The 21,466-nt window shown below is 50.6% G+C and overlaps 1 protein-coding gene across 1 annotated transcript in view; it reads right to left on the reverse strand.

Moving 5' to 3' along the window:
• Positions 1 to 536: 536 nt before the first annotated feature.
• The window catches only part of LOC107122307 (zinc finger protein 850-like), a gene marked incomplete at both ends in the record, with an annotated part of 58,838 nt that continues 37,908 nt past the window's right edge, over positions 537 to 21,466 (reverse strand). Inside the window, one exon of the mRNA XM_015425364.1 lies at positions 537 to 1,517. Within this exon, the coding sequence (XP_015280850.1) occupies positions 537 to 1,517 (981 nt within the window). The remainder of the gene's footprint in view (positions 1,518 to 21,466) is intronic.

Genomic DNA, 21,466 nt, shown 5'->3' on the forward strand with positions numbered 1-21,466 from the left:
GCCCCCGGAGCCCAGCAGGGTGGAGTTCCACCTTCTGTGCCAGACCCTGAGGGATCCAGAGGGACAACATAACCTGGGAAGTGCCTCTCCAAGGCAAGGGGATGTGCCCTACCACCAGGCATGGCGTCTCCCAGGTCCCCATATCCACTCTGGCTTCCTGCAGCCTCCTGGGGCTCTGGCCGCTTCCTCCTGTTCTCCCCCCCCCCCGCTGTCTCCCAGGTCAGCCCCCATCCACTGAAGATTGTCCTTGGCTCTTCTGTGGCCCATGCCACTGCCTGCTCCCCTTGCCCTCATTCGGCCATCTGGGTCGACAGCTGTGGTAAGGGAAGTGGATGGGCTGACAACATGTCAGTGAGTTTGATGGGAGGGGGGTTGGCCTCCTTCGTTAGACTTGAGTTGTCCTGGCATGACTGTCTCTCTTGCAGGAGCTCTGAGTCGGGATCTGGTGATGCCATGCCTGGACACTGAGCATTTCTCCCCTCTGTGTGTTCTCAGATGCTGTTGAAGATGGCCACTCCCAATGAATCTCTTTCTACGCTCTAAGCATTCAAAAGGTTTCTCCCCTGTGTGGGTTCTTCTGTGCAGTTGAAGATGGCCAGTCTGACTGAATCTCTTCCCACACTCTGAGCATTCAAAAGGTTTCTCCCCTGTGTGGGTTCTTTGGTGCTTTTGAAGATGGCCACTCCCAATGAATCTCTTTCTACGCTCTAAGCATTCAAAAGGTTTCTCCCCTGTGTGGGTTCTTGTATGCTTTTGAAGATTACCACTGTGATTGAATCTTTTCCCACACTCTGAGCATTCAAAAGGTTTCTCCCCTGAATGGGTTCTTTGGTGCTTTTGAAGATGGCCACTCCCAATGAATCTCTTTCTACGCTCTAAGCATTCAAAAGGTTTCTCCCCTGTGTGGGTTCTTTTATGCTTTTGAAGATTGCCACTGTGACTGAATCTCTTCCCACACCCTGAGCATTCAAAAGGTTTCTCCCCTGTGTGGGTCCTTTTATGCTTTTGAAGATCACCATTGCGATTGAATCTCTTTCCGCACTCTGCGCATTCAAAAGGTTTCTCCCCTGTGTGGGGTCTTTGATGCTTTTGAAGATCACCATTGCGATTGAATCTCTTTCCGCACTCTGCGCATTCAAAAGGTTTCTCCCCTGTGTGGGGTCTTTGATGCTTTTGAAGATCACCATTGCGATTGAATCTCTTTCCGCACTCTGCGCATTCAAAAGGTTTCTCCCCTGTGTGGGGTCTTTGATGCTTTTGAAGATCACCATTGCGATTGAATCTCTTTCCGCACTCTGCGCATTCAAAAGGTTTCTCCCCTGTGTGGGTTCTTTGGTGCTTTTGAAGATTGCCACTGTGATTGAATCTCTTCCCACACTCTGAGAATTCAGAAGGTTTCTCCCCTGAATGGGTTCTTTGGTGCTTCTGAAGATGGCCACTCTGACTGAATGTCTTTCCGCCCTCTGAACATTCAAATGGTTTCTCGCCTCTATGTATTCTTTGGTGCTGCTGAAGAGCTCCACTAACACTAAATCTCTCTCCACACCCTGAGCATTCAAAAGGTTTCTCTGTTGTGTGGGTTCTTTGGTGCATAAGGAGCTGTGAACTATTTCTGAAGAACCTTCCACATTTAATAGATTTACTTGCCTTCATTATCCTGGGCTTTGGAAAATGTACATCACATTGTCTGCCATCTCTCTTCTCAATCATATTGCCGTCTTCCTTTCTCTTAGGTCTGCCTTGTTTCCTGATGTTTTCTTTCAAGTCTTCATATTTAATTGTATATGACCTTTGCTGATGAAGTTCCTCACCCTCCTCATTCCTCTGATCATTCTCCGCTGGAGGAAAGAGAGAGATCCCATTAGCACCTGGGAGGAATGCTAAGGTCCAAAGGCATATTATGTGACTGCAGGAGGAAAAGACTGATGGCCCTTTGGCCTCATCCAGCTTTCCTGATCTTAACCACCCCTCCGCCTTCCCCCCAAATATCTAGTCTTTAAGGATTCCTCACCTTCTCAAGAACTACAGCTGAGCTCTTGCCCAGAAAGAGTTTCTGAGGTTCCAGATTTCAGGCCCCCAGAAGGCCTCCCTCCCTCTTTACCCAGCAGGTTCTATGATTGCACAAAACCAAATATTGCTCAGAAGTGAATCAGGAATCTCCCATGGCCATTCCTGGCCTGTTCCCTTGACATAACGGTGGAGGTTACTCACTCTCAGCCATCTCATTTCGGAAGGAAATACGCTCTTGGGATCCTCTTGAGGAACTCTCCAGCCTTTCTTTGGCTTCAAGGCCATTATCTGTTTCCACCATAGTCTGTCTTATACTTCTGCCTTCTTTCACCGAGAGAGAGAGAGAGAGACAGAAAGAAAGAGATCTAACACTGGACACTTACCGTGAAGGGTCCTTCTCCTCTGAGCTAAAGGGCTCTTTGCCTGTGGCTCTTAGCCTAGAGACTGTTAGACTAGGGGCTCTGTAAGAAGCCCAGGAAGAGCCAGAAGTCCAAGGCCCTAGTCTCCTTGTGTTCCCAGAAGAGAAGAGATTGGATTTATACCCCGCCCTTCACTACCTAAAGGTGTCTCAGAGTGGCTTACAAACTCCTTTTCCCTTCTCCTCCCCCGCAACAGACACCCTGTGAGGTAGAGAGCTCTGGCAGAAACTGCTCTTTTTCAAGAACAGTTCTTATCAGAACTACGGCTTGCCCAAGGTCACCCAGCCAGGTGCAAGTGGAGGAGTGGGGAATCAAACCCGGTTCTCCCAGATTAGAGTCCGCGCATTTAACCACTACACCAAACTGGCTCCCAGTAAGGTAAGTAGACTTCTACAAGGAAAACCACATAAATACAAAGGGTTTTTAAAAAGGGGGTTATATTTATTTTAAAAGTGGGGCAAGTGATGCTCTGTATTCTTGGTACTGGGGGGGGGGCGACAGTGGGAGGGCTCCTAGCGTCCTGGCCCCCCTGGTGGACCTCCTGATGGCACCTGGTATTTTTGGCCACTGTGTGACAGAGTGTTGGACTGATTGGGCCGTTGGCCTGATCCAACATAGGCTTTTCTCTTATGTTCTTATGTCTAGGACAGTGAAGCTCTGTCTTCTTGGTGCTTGGGGGGGGGCAACAGTGGGAGGGCTCCTGGTGTCCTGGCCCCACTGGTGGACCTCCTGATGGCACTGGGTATTTTTGGCCACTGTGTGACAGAGTGTTGGACTGGATGGGCCGTTGGCCTGATCCAACATAGGCTTTTCTCTAATGGTCTTTTCCTCTGGTACTTTATTTTATTTATTTATCTATTTGATTTTTACCCCGCTCTCTCCACCGAGGCAGGCTCAGGGTGGGTATTTGTACTATTTGTAAGGACCAAGTGTCTGCCTTAGAGTCGGACTACGTGTCCTGGAGTTTAGAAAAGTGTCCATTCCCCCCCCCCCCCAATGGTTTGAAGTTATGCTTTGAATGGCTTATCGCCATGGGTTGGTTTATCGTTTCCGCTAATAATTATTTGTTGAATAAACCTTTTCTGAACAGTTGTCTGGAAGAACCCTGGTTCATCCTTCTACTATCCTCATGAAATCTCAGGACGACACAGCAGACACTAAAGGAGTGACTCCCCAAACTCCTCTTGTCAGAGTGGTTTAGCGTGTCAGGTTTCAATGTAAGTCTTGTCGAGAGCTTCCCCAAATGGGCTGACATTTTAGGTAAAGGCTCTCCTTGCTCGAGAGCTGGTCGAATCCGACTCTAGGGGGCGGTGTTCATCTCCGTTTCCAAGCCGAAGAGCCAGCGCTGTCCAAAGACTTCTCCATGGTCATGTGGCCGGCGTGACTAGACGCCAATGCGCATGGCACACTGTTCCCTTCCTACCAAAGCAGTATCTAATTATCTACTTGCGATTTCTTGCTTTCGAACTGCTAGGTTGGCAGGAACTGGGGCCAGAGACAGGAGCTCACTCCGTCCCGCAGCACTCGGGTCTCGAACTGCCGAACTACTGACCTTCCGGTCTGCAGCTCAGCGTCTTATCCTCTGCGCCATCGTGGCCCGTTTAACAAGTATAGGTCATACCTATGGACTTAGCATGTAGTGAGATGAACAAAGGTGGTTTGCGTTTTCCTGCTGTTGCATAGCAACCCTGGACTTCCTTGATGGTCTCCCATTCAAGAAAAAAAACCTGCCCTGATCCTGCTCAGCTTCTGAGACCCAACAAGATCGAGCTAGTATGGCCATTCAGGTTAGGCATCAGTTGCCAAGCTCTGAGCCATAATCTTCTTCTGGCAGCTGTCTCAGATGCCATCGTTCCGGAAATATGGTAAGGGACCAAAGGTCGCATTCGCCATAGTGAGCTGTAAGAACCCTAATGGCTCCCTCTACCATGCAATGGCTGCTGACTGAAGTAAGCTGGAACAAAAGAACCTCCTCAGGAAACAATCCATAGGCAAAAGAACCTCCTCAGGAAAGCTCCTCCATTAGCATGTCCACAGCCTGGAGAACTACTACAAGATAATGACTCAGCCCTACCCCACCTTCCAGGGTAGATATAAATTACCTGCCTACCATTTTTCTGCTCACCTTGACACAGAGAGTCCTCTGTCTTTCTGTGTTATACCTCTGAGGATGCCAGTCACAGCTACTGTCCTACAATGCCAAGACCACGGCCACACAACCCGGAAAATCTACAGCAACTAATAAGTTGGAACAGATCCCTAGACCAGACCACAGCCACTCTACTGGCAGTGTTCCCTCTAAGCTGCGTTAGTGTGAGCTAGCTCAGTTTCTTAGCCTCCGGCTCACACATTTTTGTCTCAGCTCAGGAAGGGAGGGCTCCAGAGCAGTCTATTTTCTGCAGTAGCCAAATCGCTCGCTCACAACTTTAATGCCAGGAGCTCACAGAGTAGAATTTCTGCTCACAAGACTCCACAGCTTAGAGGGAGCATCGGTAACTGGCGCATCCACTAGTGACTGCAAAAATCAAGTAGAAAATATGATAAAACAAACATTTTCTAGTTAACACATGTGATTGCTTGCTGGCCATAGGGTCCACCCGTTCAGCATTTAAATTCTTCTGAAAGAAACGGATGGAACAGGAGAAACCCTCTCTGCTGCGCTAGACCTAGGGAGAATTCTTATTCCCTTGACAGACTACTGGTCTGAGAATTAGGAGGAGGAGGAGGAGATTGGATTTATACCCCACCCTTCACTACCCAAGGGAGTCTCAGGGCGGCTTACAAACCCCTTTCCCTTCCCCTCCCCACAACAGACACCCTGTGAGGTAGGTGGGGCTGAGAGAGCTCTGACGAAAACTGGTCTTTTTCTAGAACAGCTCTTATCAGAACTACGGCTTGCCCAAGGTCATCCAGCCAGGTGCAAGTGGAGGAGTGGGGAATCAAACCCAGTTCTCCCAGATTAGAGTCCGCACACTTAACCACTACACCAAACTGGTAGTAGTTAAGATAGAAGATGTATGAGGTTGAATAAGGAATTTAGAGTTTTAAAGGTTAGATGAAGGCAAAGCGTGATCTAAGCTGCTCTCCCTGTTGAAGAAGAAGAGATTGGATTTTTACCCCGCCCTTCACTACCCAAAGGTGTCTCAGAGCGGCTTACATACTCCTTTCCCTTCCCCTCCCCACAACAGACACCCTGTGAGGTAGAAAAAGAAGAAGAGGAGGAGGAGATTGGATTTATACCCCGCCCTTCACTACCCAAAGGTGTCTCAGATGCTCAAGCCATGCTAGTACGCCTTGATATTTTCTTGCTTCATCACAATGAATGGTTTTCTGTAGAGTAACTTAGGCTTCAGCCGGAATACTTATGCTGCAACAGGAGGTGACGTCGAATGCCAAGATTTTCATTAGAAGAAGAAGAGATTGAATTTATACCCCACCCTTTACTATCCAAAGGCGTCTCAGAGTGGCTCACAATCTCCTTTCAAATACACGTTGATGGGGTCCGAACTGGCGGAGACTGACCAAGGGAGAGATCTTGGAGTTGTAGTAGATAACTCACTGAAAATGTCGAGACAGTATACGACTGCAATCAAAAAGGCCAACACTATGCTGGGGGTTATTAGGAAGGGAATTGGGGGGAAAAATCAGCCAGTATCAAAATGCCCCGTATAAACTTTGGGAGGCGGTGGATACTCCTTCGCTTGACATTTTCAAGCGGAGGCTGGACGACCATCTTTCGGGTATGCTGTAGGTATGTAGGCTAAATATCAGGAGAAACTTCCTAACTGTAAGAGTGGTTGAGCAGTGGAACAGTCTGCCTTGGGAGGTGGTGGATGCTCCTTCGCTGGAAGTTTTAAAGCAGAGACAGGATCTCTGTTCCCTCTAAGCGGCTACAAGCATGGACGGCTTCAAAAGGGAATTAGATAAGCATATGGAGCAGAGGTTCATCAGTGGCTATTAGCCACAGGGTATAGATAGGGGCTCTGGGGCAAGTGATGCTCTGTCTTCTTGGTGCTTGGGGGGGGTCAACAGTGGGAGGGCTTCTAATGTCCTGGCCCCACTGGTGGACCTCCTGATGGCACTTGTATTTCTGGCCACTGTGTGACACAGAGTGTTGGGCTGGATGGGCCTTTGGCCTGATCCAACATTGGCGTCTCTTATGTTCTTATGTTCTTATGTTAAGCTGAGTTAGCGTGAGCTAGCTCACAATTTTTTAGCCTCCGGCTCACACATTGTTGTCTTTGCTCAAGAAGGGATGGCTCCAGAGCAAACTAGTTTATGCAGTAGCCAAATCGCTCGCTCACAACTTTAATGCCAGCAGCTCACAAAGTAGAATTTTTGCTCACAAGACTCCACAGCTTAGAGGGAACATTGGACAGGATGACCATCTTTCGGGTATGTTTATAGAGCTATGTTTTGGCTATGCTCCTGCAGAGTGCAGGGGGTTGGACTAGATGACCTGCAAGGTCCCTTCCAACTCTAACATTCCATGATTCTATAAATCAATGGTGTGACCTCATTTGGAGTACTGTGTACAGTTCTGGTCACCACACCTCAAAAAGTATATTATAGCATTGGGAAAAGTGCAGAACAAGGGAACTAGAATGATAAAAGGGTTGGAACACTTTCCCTATGAAGAATGGTTAAAGCGCTTGGGGCTCTTTGGCTTGGAGAAACGACGGCTGAGGGGTGACATGATCGAGGTTTCTAAGATTAGGCATGGGACATAGCAGGTCGGGAAAGAAGACCTTTTCTCCCTTTCTCACAATACAAGAACTCGTGGCCACTCAACGAAATCGCTGAGCGGTCGGGTTAGAACAGATAAAAGGAAGTCCTTCTTCACCCAAAGAGTGATTCGCACATGGAATTCACTGCCACAGGAGGTGGCGGCGGCTACAAGCATGGACGGCTTCAAGACGGGATTTGGATAAACATATGGAGCAGAGGTCCATCAATGGCTATTCCCTTCTCCGACCCATAACAGACACCCTGTGAAGTAGGTGGGGCTGAGAGAGATCTTTCAGGAACTGCTCTTGAGAGAACAGCTCTGAGACAGCCACGACTGACGCAAGGTCACCTCAGCAACTCCATGTCGAGGAGTATGGAAACAAACCCAGTTCTCCCAGATTAGACTCTACCCTGCTAACCACAACACCAAACTGGATCTATTAGAAGAGTACACTTTTCTTGGTTTTCTGTTGCTGAGCTGCAGAAACTGTGCTGTTTAGAGATGCTTTATTTTTAAATCCTTAAGAAACCTTTATATAAATTTAAAAGGGCTCTGCTTTACTTGTGTGCACTCTCCACGTGAACAGTGTTCCCTCTAAACTGAGTTAGTGTGAGCTAGCCCACAGCTTTTTTAGCCTCCGGCTCACACTTTTTTGTCTTAGCTCAGGAAGGGATGGCTCCAGAGCAAACTATGTTATGCAGCAGCCAAATCACTCGCTCTCAACTTTAATGCCAGTAGCTCAAAAAGTAGAATTTTTGCTCACAAGACCACACAGCTTAGAGGGAGCATTGCTCGTGAACCCACTGAACTGGGTGCCGCTCAGGAACAAAGAGTAGTGGGCCAGGGGGACCTAGGCTTCAGTTCTTGACATGATAACTTCCTGACCACAAGCAGAGCGGATGTTTCTAATCCCATCCAGGGGGAAGATGTGTTGTAAAGGTTGGCAGCAGAGGATCTGGCCCATTCCAGGGTCTTTCTGAGGGCCTCTCATCCCCTCCTTTGCCTCAGGCCAGGAGACACCTTCTCAGGATTGGGTGATGGCCATAACTCTGGCCTCAGTTGCCCCTGAGGGGCAAGTACACCCACATGAGCAGCACGTGAAGTGGCCTTATAGTGAATCAGACCCTCGGTCCATCGAAGTCAGTATTGTCTACTTGGTCTGGCCGCAGCTCTCCAGGGTCTCAGGCAGAGGTCTTTCCCATCATCTCCTACCTGGTCCTTTTAATTGGGGATGCTGCATGCCAAGCAGATGCTCTGCCAGTGAGCCACAGCCCCTCCCCAAGTAGCGGAAGAGGACTCAAAATGGTGTATTGCTATTCAATATTTTGATTCATGCCTCCTTCCAATGGCCGCAATGCGGATCTTTGGCACCACTGAAAGAGCCTGTCATGATCTGGGCTGTGCCACCAAAGGCCTAGTAGACCCTGGGAGCCTGGCTAGGAGTAGGGGAGGCTGGGCCTACAAACCCCAGAAGGCCTTGGGAGGTTTTGGCACGGATTTTGACCAATAGGGAAGAAGAGGGTAGGGAATAAAAGAACTGGTACAAGAGGAAAAGCTGTTCTTCTTCCCAGGAAACAGGGCCAGAAGAAAGAGGCTGCTGTGGGGAAGAAACCCTCATCCTAAGGGAAGGGTGAGTAGTCTAAGGCCTCTTGAGATAGTGAGCTAGTGACAGTATATTTAGACGTGTCAGGGCATTTGATTTCTTTTCACCCACTTACTGTTATTATTCCTGCACCTTGTTTGTTTGACCTCCTATAAAATAAACTGTTTTCATTGTTCACTCTGTCTGGTCCTCACGCTCATTTCGGCTAAAAGGGAGGTCTAGTGACCCCGGGGCCTAAAGAGGCCAGGCTTGCTGCCACAAGGGCCAGGTCCTTTTCGGTGGCGGCTCCTACCTGGTGGAATGAGCTCCCAGAGGAGATCAGGGCCCTGCGGGACCTCTTACAGTTCCGCAGGGCCTGTAAGACGGAGCTCTTCCGCCAGGCTTTTGAGTAGGAGCCGCCGCCGCCACTATTACCACCACCGTACCCTGCAGAGCAGCGGCGTCGAGGTGGCTGATTAGCCAACTGGGGACATCTTTGCTTACGGCACCCCCCCTTTCTGTTAGCCTCACAGGCAGTTATGTTTTTAACTATCGATGCATCCGGTAAGATCGTATTGTGTTTTAATGTGAATAACTATGTAATTTTATTGCACCTGTGTGTCAAATTGTTTTAATGTATTATATTTACTGCACTGTTGTGCCGTGTAAGCTGCCCTGAGCCCGCATGCGGGGAGGGCGGGGTATAAATGAAATAAAATAAATAAATAAATAAAGGCCTGGGAGGGTGCTCTGGGCCTTCTCAGAGGAGCCTGGAACCAGAGTGGTGGCAGCGTCAGGTGACACCCCACCTGAGCTGTGACAGAGCCTTACCCAGAAAGGCCACATTCCCATAGTTCTCCAGCATGACTTCCCGGTAGAGAGCTCTTTGTCCCGGATCCAGCAGGCCCCATTCTGCCTCAGTGAAACAGACGGACACCTCCTCGAAGGTAAAGGGACCCTGAAAGAAAAAAGCAGATGCCCTCGTCAGAGATCAGGACAGGCAGAGATTGCACACTGGAAGGGAGTCGTCTGGGAAGGTACAGGATATAAGGCTCGGGATGGGTAAAGGGTGTTAAGAAGATATCTCACCCAGACACCTTGTAGAGACTGCAGGAGCAGAAGCACACCTGAGAAAGGAGGAGGGGCCCAGGCTGTCCCTCCCGTTCATCCCTCCTACCTGGACTGGAGGGGCAGCAGCCGTTCCCACACCTCTGAAAGGACCACGGCTCAACAGCATCTCTTCACTGCCTGTTAATGAGAGAAAGGAGGAAGGAAGGGTGTTTCCTACTTTGTTCCCAGCTTCACAAAACCCCTTCCCAGGGTTCTGAAATCTTGCCCTGTGTACTCTCAACACATTTTTAAACACATTTTACAACTAAATTTTGGGAGAAGCCGAAGAGAAGCACCAGGTACCTATGAGCAGTGTTCCCTCTAAGCTGAGTTAGTGTGAGCTAGCTCACCGTTTTTTAGCCTCCGGCTCACGCATTTCTGTCTTCACTCAGGAAGGAGGGCTCCAGAGCAAACTAATTTATGCAGTAGCCAAATCGCTCACTCACAACTTTAATGCCTGTAGCTGACAAAGTAGAATTTTTGCTCACAAGACTCCACAGTTTAGAGGGAGCATTGCTCCAGAGCAAACTAATTTATGCTGTAGCCAAATTGCTTGCTCACAACTTTAATGCCAGTAGCTCACAAAGTAGAATTTTTGCTCACAAAGCTCCACAGCTTAGAGGGAGCATTGCTCCAGAGCAAACTAATTTATGCAGCAGCCAAATCGCTCGCTCACAACTTTAATGCCAGTAGCTCACAAAGTACAATTTTTGCTCACAAGACTCCACACCTTAGAGGGAGCATTGCCTATGAGCCTCTGGGATTACAACTGACAAGAGATCGGAGAATGGCCGTCAGTGTACTTTTTACTAATTATAGAATTATATGAATAAATGTGTATTTACGTACCCAACCATCTCACCATCACAGTCAAAAAATATGGAGACAGGTGGAACGGTATGTACATTATATCATGGGGGAATTTCCTAAGGCATTTATAATGATAGGGAGTGATTTTAATGCCATAAGAAGAAGAAGAAGAGATTGGATTTATACCCCACCCTTCACTTGGAGTCTCAGAGCAGGTTACAAACTCCTTTCCCTTCCCCTCCCCACAACAGACACCCTGTGAGGTAGTTGGGGCTGAGAGAACTCTGACACAAACTGCTCTTTCAGGAACAGCTGTGCCAGAGCTTGTGACTGACCCAAGGTCAAATCAGCAGGTGCAAGTGGAGGAGTGGGGAATCAAACCCGGTTCTCCCAGATTAGAGTCCACACACTTAACCACTACACCAAACTGGACGACCAATTATTTGAGGAGTTTGGATCGGTGAAGCCATTCAAAGAAGCAATGCAGATCATGTTGGGAGCGCTCAGCACTGGACCCTGTGGCCAACTTTGCTGGTACATGACTGGCACAAACCGCATACAGACTAAATTTATATCGAATGGCTCGGCACCAGGAGATCGGCCAGGCCAGTTCACTTATTGGTCAGGCCTGAAACACTCAACAACTGAATATATATTAACCTCCCATGAGCTGTATGGCTTACGATATTTATTTATTTATTTATACTTTCAATTTGTACCCCGCTCACCCCTGAAGGGCTCTGAGCGGCTTACATGGTGCATGGTACAGAGACCTATGCAGAAACCCTAACTATGGCCACAGCACAGTAAGGCTGGGGGGGGGGGCCTACCAGGTATCCTCCAGGCTCCGATCGTTCGTTTAAAGTTAACCTTAAAGTTGACGGGAGAGTGGAAAGTGATCATTTACCTCTGGAAATATCTCTTAGAAGATACACAGAAATCTGTAACTTATGCGGTAGCAATATTTTGTACTATAGCAATTTGAAAGCGGAAACGTTTGAAATTCCCGTAATAGGTATTTTTGAGCTCTGAGTTTTATGAATATTAGATATGTTTAAAAAGATGCTGTGATCATATGCTGGTTTCTGGCTGTAATAAATATTGACTGACTGGGCTGCCAACATAATCCAGACTTCTGTGAGACCTGTGTCTGGCCTGGAGGGAGGGATGGAGGGGTGTGTGTGGAAATGATGTTGCATGACACATCGCCATCACCTTCGGCGGGCTCTAATCTGGGAGAACCGGGTTTGATTCCCCACTCCTCCACTTGCACCTGGCTGGATGACCTTGGGGAAGCTGTAGTTCTGATAAGAGCTGTTCTTGAAAAAAAGCAGTTACTGTCAGAGCTCTCTCAGCCCCACCTACCTCACAGGGTGTCTGTTGTGGGGAGGGGAAGGGAAAGGAGCTAGTAAGTTGCTCTGAGACACCTTTGGGTAGTGAAGTGCGGGGTATAAATCCAATCTCTTCTTCTTCTTCTACCTCACAGGGTGTCTGTTGTGGGGAGGGGAAGGGAAAGGAGTTTGTGAGCCGCTTTGAGACTCCTTTGGGTAGTGAAGGGCGGGGGTATAAATCCAATCTCTTCTTCTTCTTCTTCTACCTCACAGGGTGCCTGTTGTGGGGAGGGGAAGGGAAAGGAGTTTGTAAGCCGCTCTGAGACACCTTTGGGTAGTGAAGGGCGGGGTATAGATCCAATCTCTTCTTCTTCGGCCAAACGCAACATCAACATGACACAATATCTGTCCCAAGTCCCACCCAAAAGTCCCTCCCCCAAAGCTCCTGGGGGTGCCAGCCCACAGCCTGCCTTCCCTACTCCAGCATCCGGTCCCCCCCTGCAGCCTTGCAGATGTACTTTTAAGGACAGGCACATAAAGGAACTGGTTTCCAGAGCTCTGCTGCCCCAGAAGGTGGGGGCTCCCTTTACTCACCAGGCTGAATAGCTCTGCCCACGTCTGTCTACCTTTCCTCTTTTGAGCCACCTTGAGTCCCACTTACGGAAGGAAGGGGCGATGCGAATATTTTAATAAATGGGAGGAATTGCCCTCCACGAATCGGTCTAATCTCCTTTGAGAGGCATGACAGTTAGTGGACACGGAGTGCTACAAAATAACTCTGTATTGTGTGAAGTATTTAATTCTTTTCCCCGAACTGAACTCTCTACCCATCAAATTCACTGGGTGCACCAATCGCATCCAGGCATGACGAGTCCTTACCACGGGAGAGGGCACCTGGGGCACGCTCCATGGCCTGCGCCCTCTGCCCCTGCTCCAAGGAAGCTCCTTCCGCCTCAGGGAATGTAGCTTCTTCCTTCAGGGATGCTGCCCACACCTGAAACAGCAGCGAGGGAGAGGGGTAAGAGACGGAATGGAAAAGAGGCCAAGGAATGGATCCTGCCCCACTCGCAGACCCTGCACCCTTCCATCAGCAGACCTGGTGAGTTTTCTGGAGGGATTAGAAATTCTCTCATAGAAGAGGCTGCTGAATGAGGCTGTAAAAATCTCCCTTTTGGATGATTAACACTTGGACAGATGACTGGCAGGGAACCTTTAGGATAAGCCATATATTGTTGCTTGAATTGGACATATCTGGAGGGAATCCCCTCACCTGTTCTGCCTGCCTCTTCTCCTCTGCCTGACTCAGGAGGAAGCCTTCGGCCAGGGCCACCGCCTGGGAACTGGTCTCTGGCCCGCACTCTCTGACCCAGCGCTGCATTTCCTGGGGCAGGATGGTCAGGAACTGCTCCAGGATCACCAGGTCCAGCATCTGCTTCTTGGAGTGCCTCTCCGGCTCCAGCCACTGGCTGCAAAGTCCATGGAGCTGGCTGCAAACCTCTCGGGGCCCGTCGGCCTCATGGTAGCGGAACTCCCGGAAGTGTTGGCAATGGACATCTGAGGTTGAAATGAGCTGATCACGGATATCTGGCACCGGGCTTTCCCAGAATTCAACACCACTCCCGGATGGGATGAGATGGAGGCCTTTCCTTGCTGTCTTGCCAGTTCCTGGTCCTTCTGGTTTCTGCTCTTCCATTTCTTTCACCTTCTCTCGGGTCACCTCTGACTGTGTAAAGTTGCCTTCAGTCACTTGGCTACAAAGAGAGGCTTCTCTCTGGGGGGTAAGGAGAGACACAAACATTAACATGGAAAATAAAAGAGAATTGTAGAGTTGGAATGAACCTCCAGGGTCATCTAGTCCAACCCCCTGCGCAATGTAGGAAATTCACACCCCACCCTGTGACCCCTGTTCCACACCCAGAAGATGACAAAAGACCTCCAGGATTTCCAGCCAAACTGGCCTCGAGAAAAATTGCTTCCTGACCCCAAAGTGGCGATCAGCATTTCCCTGGGAGTGTGATAATGGGCCACGAGAACTAAGCACCGATGCAGCCCTTCCTGCCCTCCCTCTCATGATCTGCTCAAGTTCACAGAATCAGCATTGCTGTCACATGGCCATCTAGCCTTTGTTTGAAAACCTCCAAAAGAGAGCCCACCACCTCTCGAGGAAGCCTGCTCCACTGAGGAACTGCTCTGTCAGGAAGTTCTTCCTAATGTTCAGCCAAAACCTCATCTGATTTAATTTCAACCCGCTGGTTCTGGTCCGACCTTCTGGGGCAACAGAAAAGAACTACACACCATCCTCTAGATGACAGCCCTTCAAGTACTTGAAGATGGCTATCATATCACTTCTCAGTCGCCTCCTCTCCAGGCTAAACATACCCAGCTCCTTCAACCTTTCCTCATAGGACTTGGTCTCCAGACCCCTCACCATCTTCATTGCCCTCCTCTGGAAACGTTCCAGCTTGTCTATATCCTTCTTAAATTATGGTGCCCAAAACTGAACACAATACTCTAGGTGAGGTCTAACCAAAGCACAGTAAAGCGATACCATCACCTTGCGTGATATGGACACTATACATCTGTCGATACAGTTCAAAATCGCATTTGCCTTTTTAGCTACTGTATCACACTGCTGACTCATGTTCAGTGAATGTTCTATTAAGACCCCAAGATCCTTTTCATACATACTACTGCCAAGACAAGTCTCCCCCATCCTATAATTTTGCGTTTGATTTTTCTTACCTAAATGCAGACTTTTACATTTAATCCCCAGTGAGATTCATTTTTTTGATTTAGCCCAGTTTTCCAGCCTGTCAAGATCATCCTGTATCCTGACTCTGTCTCCTATTGTATTTGCTACCCCTCCCAATTTAGTATCATCTGCAAATTTAATAAGCATCCCCTCTATTCCTTAATCCAAATCATTGATAAAGATGTTGAACAAAACAGGTCCCAGGAAGGATAAGCAACGCGTAAAATTGTATTGTTTTCTTCCTCCTTTCCCATTACCTTTGGGACACTCCTTTTGGCAGGTCAACTAGAACTGAGAACGACCAGACAAACTGCAGTCCTCCAACAGTATATGGCAGCACTTAAGAACATAAGAGACGCCAATGTTGGATCAGGCCAAAGGCCCATCCAGTCGCACACACTGTGTCACACAGTGGCCAGAAATACCAGTGCCATCAGGAGGTCCAGCAGTGGGGCCAGGACACTAGAAGCCCTCCCACTGTTGACCCCCCCCCAAGCACCAAGAAGACAGAGCATCACTTGCCCCAGAGCCCCTATCTATACCTTGCGGCTAATAGCCACTGAATGGACCTCTGCTCCATATGTTTATCTAATTCCCTTTTGAAGCCGTCCATGCTTGTAGCTGCCACCACTTCCTGTGGCAGTGAATGATAGATTTCTTGATAGTAACTTGATAGATTTCTTGTAGTAACTGTCTGAGGAAGACTGCAAGAAAGAGGGCAGCAATAACCACCAATTCTACCACCCCTTGCAGACACCCCCCATTTGCCCCCTGTGCTATTCCCGAGTATCCACCGGCCTTCTGGGGGAAAAATGCCACTAAGTGGGCTGCAGCCAGAGGGGCAAAGGGGGTAAACTTTGCTCCATGAAGTCCACAATATTTAAATTATTTGGGTCCTGTCATTCCAGTCCCAGAAAACTCTTGCTATCCCCAGGGGCTGTCATTCCACTCTGGGGCCAGTATTTCCAGTCCAAGAACATTCCTTCTACCTTCAGGGGCTGTCTCTCCACTATGGGGGAATGTCATTCCAGTCCCAAAATACATCTGCTACCCCTAGGGGCTGTCATTCCACTCTTGGGCCTGTCATTCCAGTCCCAGCGCACTCCTGCTACCCCCAGGGGCTGTCATTACACTCTGGGGCCTGTCATTCCACTCCCAGAACACTCCTGCTACCCCCAGGGGCTGTCATTACACTCTGGGGCCTGTCATTCCACTCCCAGAACACTCCTGCTACCCCCAGGGGCTGTCATTACACTCTGGGGCCTGTCATTCCACTCCCAGAACACTCCTGCTACCCCCAGGGGCTGTCATTACACTCTGGGGCCTGTCATTCCAGTCCCAGAGTAATCGGTCTGGGCCCAGAGACCTTAAAGGAAGATCCCTTCCACATTTTCTTTGCCAGCCTGTAATGTATTTCAATGGAGCCCATGCAAGTCAGTTGGCACTCCTGGTTCCCATTATTTCCAGTGGGCCTTTCTCCCATTGTTTCAGGTGGGCAATCCTGTCCTTCCTTTCAGTCTCAGAGTCTCCTCCTCCTGGATCTCTTTGGCCACTCAAATAACAAAAGAAACCCACCCCACCCTGGAAATAACTTTTCTACTTGCCCCCCCACCCCCATCCCGTTCCTTGCTCGGCCTCTCCCGCCATGAAGCTCTGTTTAAGCCTTTCAAGTCTGCAGACACACACACACACAGCGCCGCCCCGTGCAAAGTGACTCGTGAGCAGCCCCATGGAGCCTACATCAAACAGATTTTTTAAAACTGCAGTTCGGACCCGAGTGCGGTCTCTGGCCTCAGCTCCTGCCAACCTAGCATTTCAAAAGCAAGAAACTGCAAGTAGATAAATAGGTACCGCTTCAGTGAGAAGGTAACAGCAGTGCACCTTGGTGTTTAGTCATGCCACTCACATGATCACGGAAAAGTCTTCGGACAGCGCTGGGTCTTCGGCTCGGAAACGGAGATGAGCAGGCGCACCCCCCTAGAGTCGGATTCGGCTGGCTTTCGAGCAAGGGGACCGTGAAGAAAGAAAGAAAGAAAGAAAGGAAGGAAGGAAGGAAGGAAGGAAGGAAGGAAGGAAGGAAGGAAGGAATGAAGGAAGAAGGAAGGAAGGAAGGAAGGAAGGAAGGAAGGAAGGAAGGAAGGAAGGAAGGAAGGAAAGAAAGAAAAGACAGCCACATTTCTCTCCTGCAGCAGGACTGAGACGCTTATTCCACACACCCACACACACACCCGCAATGAGTTACTTGCGAGGAGTAAACCTGCCCGCAGTCAGGCTGAAGCTCTCCCCACCAAGGCTCCCTCTAAGCTTTGGAGTCTTCCGAGCAAAAATTCTACTTTGTGAGCTGCCGGCATTCAAGTTGGGAGCGCGCGATTTGGCTGCTGCATCAATCAGTTTGCTCCGGAGCCCTCCTTCCTGAGCTGAGACGAAAATCTGTGAGCCGGAGGCTAAGAAACTGTGAGCTGGCTCACACACACTCAGCTGAGAGGGAACACTGCTCTCAAGGTTGTTTTGAGAATAAAATTCCCCCCTCCCTCCCCCCTTGCTCGGCCTCTCCCGCAGTGCAGGCAGCCCGCTCACTTTCACCTTTTCCGCGCTGCAGATTCTCTCGCGCGCCTCCCCGTGTGCAGCAGCGGGACTCGCGGGGGCAGCCCCGTCCAGCTGCATTGGAGGAGGGCGGCCTGGCTGAAGTCCGTCCGCGGCGCCTCGTGGGGAGGGGAGGGGAGGAGCCGGAGGTGGCTTTTCTCCTTCCTCTGCAGCACGGAAAGGGTTAAGGCGAGCGAGCGGCACGGCTGGAGAGGCGGGGGGGGTGGAGGGGAGGGAAGAAAAGGTCATGAGAAGGAGGGGGGGGGGGCTCTGCTATTTGAATGGCCGGACTGGAGCCAGGAGGGCTGCAGATCTGCAACTGGAGGAGCAAAAGCCCGGCAGGTCTGCTCGCAGGTGAGTCGCTGCAAGGGGGAGGAGGAGGAGCTTTTGAGTCTTGCTGGGAAGAGGGAAGCGCCGCCATCGTGTGCTTTTCTCCCCCTTTTGTTTTTTTGGATCGGGACTTTGGGATGAAAGAGTTTCGAAAGGCAATCAAGAGGGTTTTTGTTTTTAAATTTCCCTGTTCCCGAAAAGCCCCCCACCCCGCTACCCCGGACCGGGAGAGACTCGCAGGAGCGGGGCCTCTCCGGGATTTCTCCTCTCGCCCTTCTGCTCCCGACGGGACGAAGCCTGCTCTAGTGGCTCGCGTGGTCGACCTTCCTCGAAGCGCAGACAAAGGCCGGGCTCCCTCCCGGCGGCGGGGCTCCTCCGCCCGGCTGCTGCCGCCGCCGCCGACCACGGGGGGCTCCTCCGTGCGGGAAAGCCGGATCCCAAAAAGATCGCCTTAGGAAGCGGGAGAAGAGGAGGCTCCTCGGATGTAACTCAGAATCCTCCCCTTCCGCCAGTTTGGTGTAGTGGTGAAGTGCGGGACTCTAACCTGGGAGAACCGGGTTTGATTCCCCACTCCTCCACTTGCACCTGCTTGATGACCTTGGGCAAGCCACAGTTCTGATAAGAGCTGTTCTTGAAAAAGAGCCGTTTCTGTCAGAGCTCTCTCAGCCCCACCCACCTCCCAGGGTGTGGGGAGGGGGAAGGGAAAGGAGTTTGTAAGCCGCTCTGGGACTCCCTTGGGTAGTGGGAAAAGGTAAAGGTAAAGGTTCCCTTGCTCGAAAGCCAGTCGAGTCTGACTCTAGGGTTGCGGTGCTCATCTCCGTTTCAAAGCCGAAGAGCCAGCGCTGTCCGAAGACATTTCTGTGGTCATGTGGCCGGCATGACTAAACACCAAGGCGCACAGAACGCTGTTCCCTTCCCACTGAAGTGATACCTATTTATCTACTTGCAATTTCTTGCTTTCGAACTGCTAGGTTGGCAGGAGCTGAAACGAGAGACAGGAGCTCACTCCGTCATGCGGCACACTCAGGTCTCGAACTGCTGAACTACTGACCTTCCACAGCCTGCAGTTCAGCATTTTAACCACTTGAGCCACCCCAGCTCCATGGCAGGGTATAAATCCAAACTCTTCTCTTCTTCTTCAAAGCAAAGGTGCCCCCTGCCTTGATCTCCGGCAGCCTGGCATCTCCCCCTCCCCCACCACAGCCCTGGGGGGGGACCAACCCCCCCATGCACTTGCTGCTCACCCGACCCTACAAGTTGGGGGGGGGGGTGATGCCTGCACCCAGGAGACTCCCCTCCCCACTGGGGGGGCAGGGAGAGGCTCTGCCGGGGAGGAGCGCAGATTGTTGTACCCTGGAGCCCCCCTCTGCAAGCAGGAGACCAAGTGGACGGGCGGGGAGAAGAGGGGGGGCGTGCATGGGCGAACAGGCGCCTTCCCCCCCCCCCGCACTCTGCAGCTTCCCCGTTTACTGCTGGTGGCAACCGGAGGGCTTGAAGGAAGGGGACCTCGCAAGGGGATGGGGGGGAGGCGCCCTGTCCTTCGGGGCCCTGCAGCCGCCCCTTCCACCACCCTGGAGGAGGTGTGTGTGTGGGGTCTCCTTCCCCTCTCTCTGCAAAGGGGTTCCTGCAGCAGCGCTTTCCTTGGGGCGGACGCCTCAGGCACCTTCCCTTTGCCTGTGGGGGGCAAGGGACTGAAAGTGGGCTCCTTCCCCAGGGTGGTTGAGGAGGTTCCCTTTCTTGCGTAGTGGTTAAGTCCACGACTGTGTAATCTGGGAGACCTTGGGCTGGCCATCGTCCTGTCAGAGCTGTTCTCTTAAGGACAGTTCTCTCAGAGCGCTCTCAGCCCCGCCTCCCTCACAGGGTGTCTGTTGTGGGGAGGGGAAGGGAAAGGAGATGACACAAAGTTGTTCGGGGTGGTGAGAACCAGGGAGGATTGTGAGGCACTCCAAAGGGATCTGTCCAGGACGGGCGAGTGGGCGTCACGCTCGCTAATGGGGTTCAGTGTGGCCAAGTGCAAAGTGATGAACATTGGAGCCAAATATCCTAACTATAAATACACATTGATGGGGTCTGAACTGGCAGAGACTGACCAAGAGAGAGATCTTGGAGTGGTAGTAGATAACTCAGTCAAAATGTCTAAAAAGTGTGCAACTGCAATAAAAAAGGCCAACGGTATGCTGGGGATTATTAGGAAAGGACTTGGAAAACAAAATCGGCCAGTATCATAATGCTGCTGTATAAATCAGTGCTGCAACCTCATTTGGAGTACAGTGTGCAGTTCTGGTCACCACATCTCAGAAAGGATATTATAGCATTGGAAAAAGTGCAGGAAAGGGCAACTAGGATGAGAACAGGGTTGGAACAGTTTCTCTGTGAAGAAGAGTTAAAACGCTTGAGGCTCTTTAGGGGCTGATCAAGGTTTATAAGATTATGCCTAGGATAGAGCAGGTCGAGAATGAAGTCCTTTTCTCCCTTTCTGACAATACAAGGACTCGTGGGCACTCCATGAAATTGCAGAGCGGTCGGGTTAGAACAGATAAAAGGAAGTACTTCTTCACCCAAAGAGTGATTCACACATGGAATTCACTGCCATAGGAAGTGGTGGCGGCTACAAGCATGGACGGCTTCAAGAGGGAATTAGATAAGCATATGGAGCAGAGGTCCATCAGTGGCTATTAGCCACAAGGTATAGATAGGGGCTCTGGCTGTGTGACACAGAGCGTTGGACTGGATGGGCCACTGGCCTGATCCAACGCTGGCTTCTCTTATGTTCTTCTGAGTTTGTAAGCCGCTCTGGGACTCCTCTGGGGTAGTGAAGGGCGGGGTATAAATCCGATCTCTTCTTCTTCCTCTCCCTCAAAGGGGAGGGGGCCTTTTGGCTCCTCCCATAAAAGTCTCCCCAAACTCATCATCCCTCCCCTCCCCCCTGCCTCGCAGTTAGAAGGACAACAGCCCCCCCTCCACAGACATCAGATGTGTGAATTGGGACTTTTCCTGCCTTCTCTTGTGAAGGGAGCCTCGGCTGTCCCGAAAAATCGAGATGGGGTCCCTGTGTTAGTCTCTCTCTGTAGACGTTGAAAAGAGCAAGAGTCCGAGAGCACCTGGAAGAGTTGACAAAATTTGGGGCAGGGGAGGAGCTTTCCTGAGAGAAGAGCAAGGTTCCAGGAGCACCTAAGAACTTAAGGGACGCCAATGTTGAATCAGGCCAATGGCCCCTCCAGTCCAACACTCTGTGTCACACAGTGGCCAGAAATACCCGGTGCCATCAGGAGGTCCAGCAGTGGGGCCAGGACACTAGGAGCCCTCCCACTGTTGACCCCCCCCCAAGCATCAAGAAGACAGAGCATCCCTTGTCCCAGACTGAGAGTCCCTATCTATCCCTTGTGACTAATATCCACTGATGGACCTCTGCTCCATATGCTTATCTAATTCCCTCTTGAAGCCGTCCATGCTTGTAGCTGCCACCACCTCCTGTGGCAGTGAATTCCACGTGTGAATCACTCCTCTCTGCCTCCAGGGCAGGTTGAATCAGGCCAATGGCCCATCCAATCCAACACTCCCTCACACAGTGGCCAAAAATGCCAGGTGCCCTCAGGAAGTCCAGCAGTGGGGCCAGGACACTACAAGCCCTCCCACTGTTGCCCCCCCCCAAGCACCAAGAATACAGAGCATCCCTTGCCCCAGACCCAGAGTTCCTAAGAACCTAAGAGGCACCAATGTTGGATCAGGCCAGTGGCCCATCCAGTCCAACACTCTGTGTCACGCAGTGGCCAAAAATACCAGGTGCCATCAGGAGTCCCGCAGTGAGGC

Source organism: Gekko japonicus, unplaced genomic scaffold (genome assembly GCF_001447785.1).
Source record: "Gekko japonicus isolate JY-2015 unplaced genomic scaffold, Gekko_japonicus_V1.1 scaffold4407, whole genome shotgun sequence".
Taxonomy (NCBI): domain Eukaryota; kingdom Metazoa; phylum Chordata; class Lepidosauria; order Squamata; family Gekkonidae; genus Gekko; species Gekko japonicus.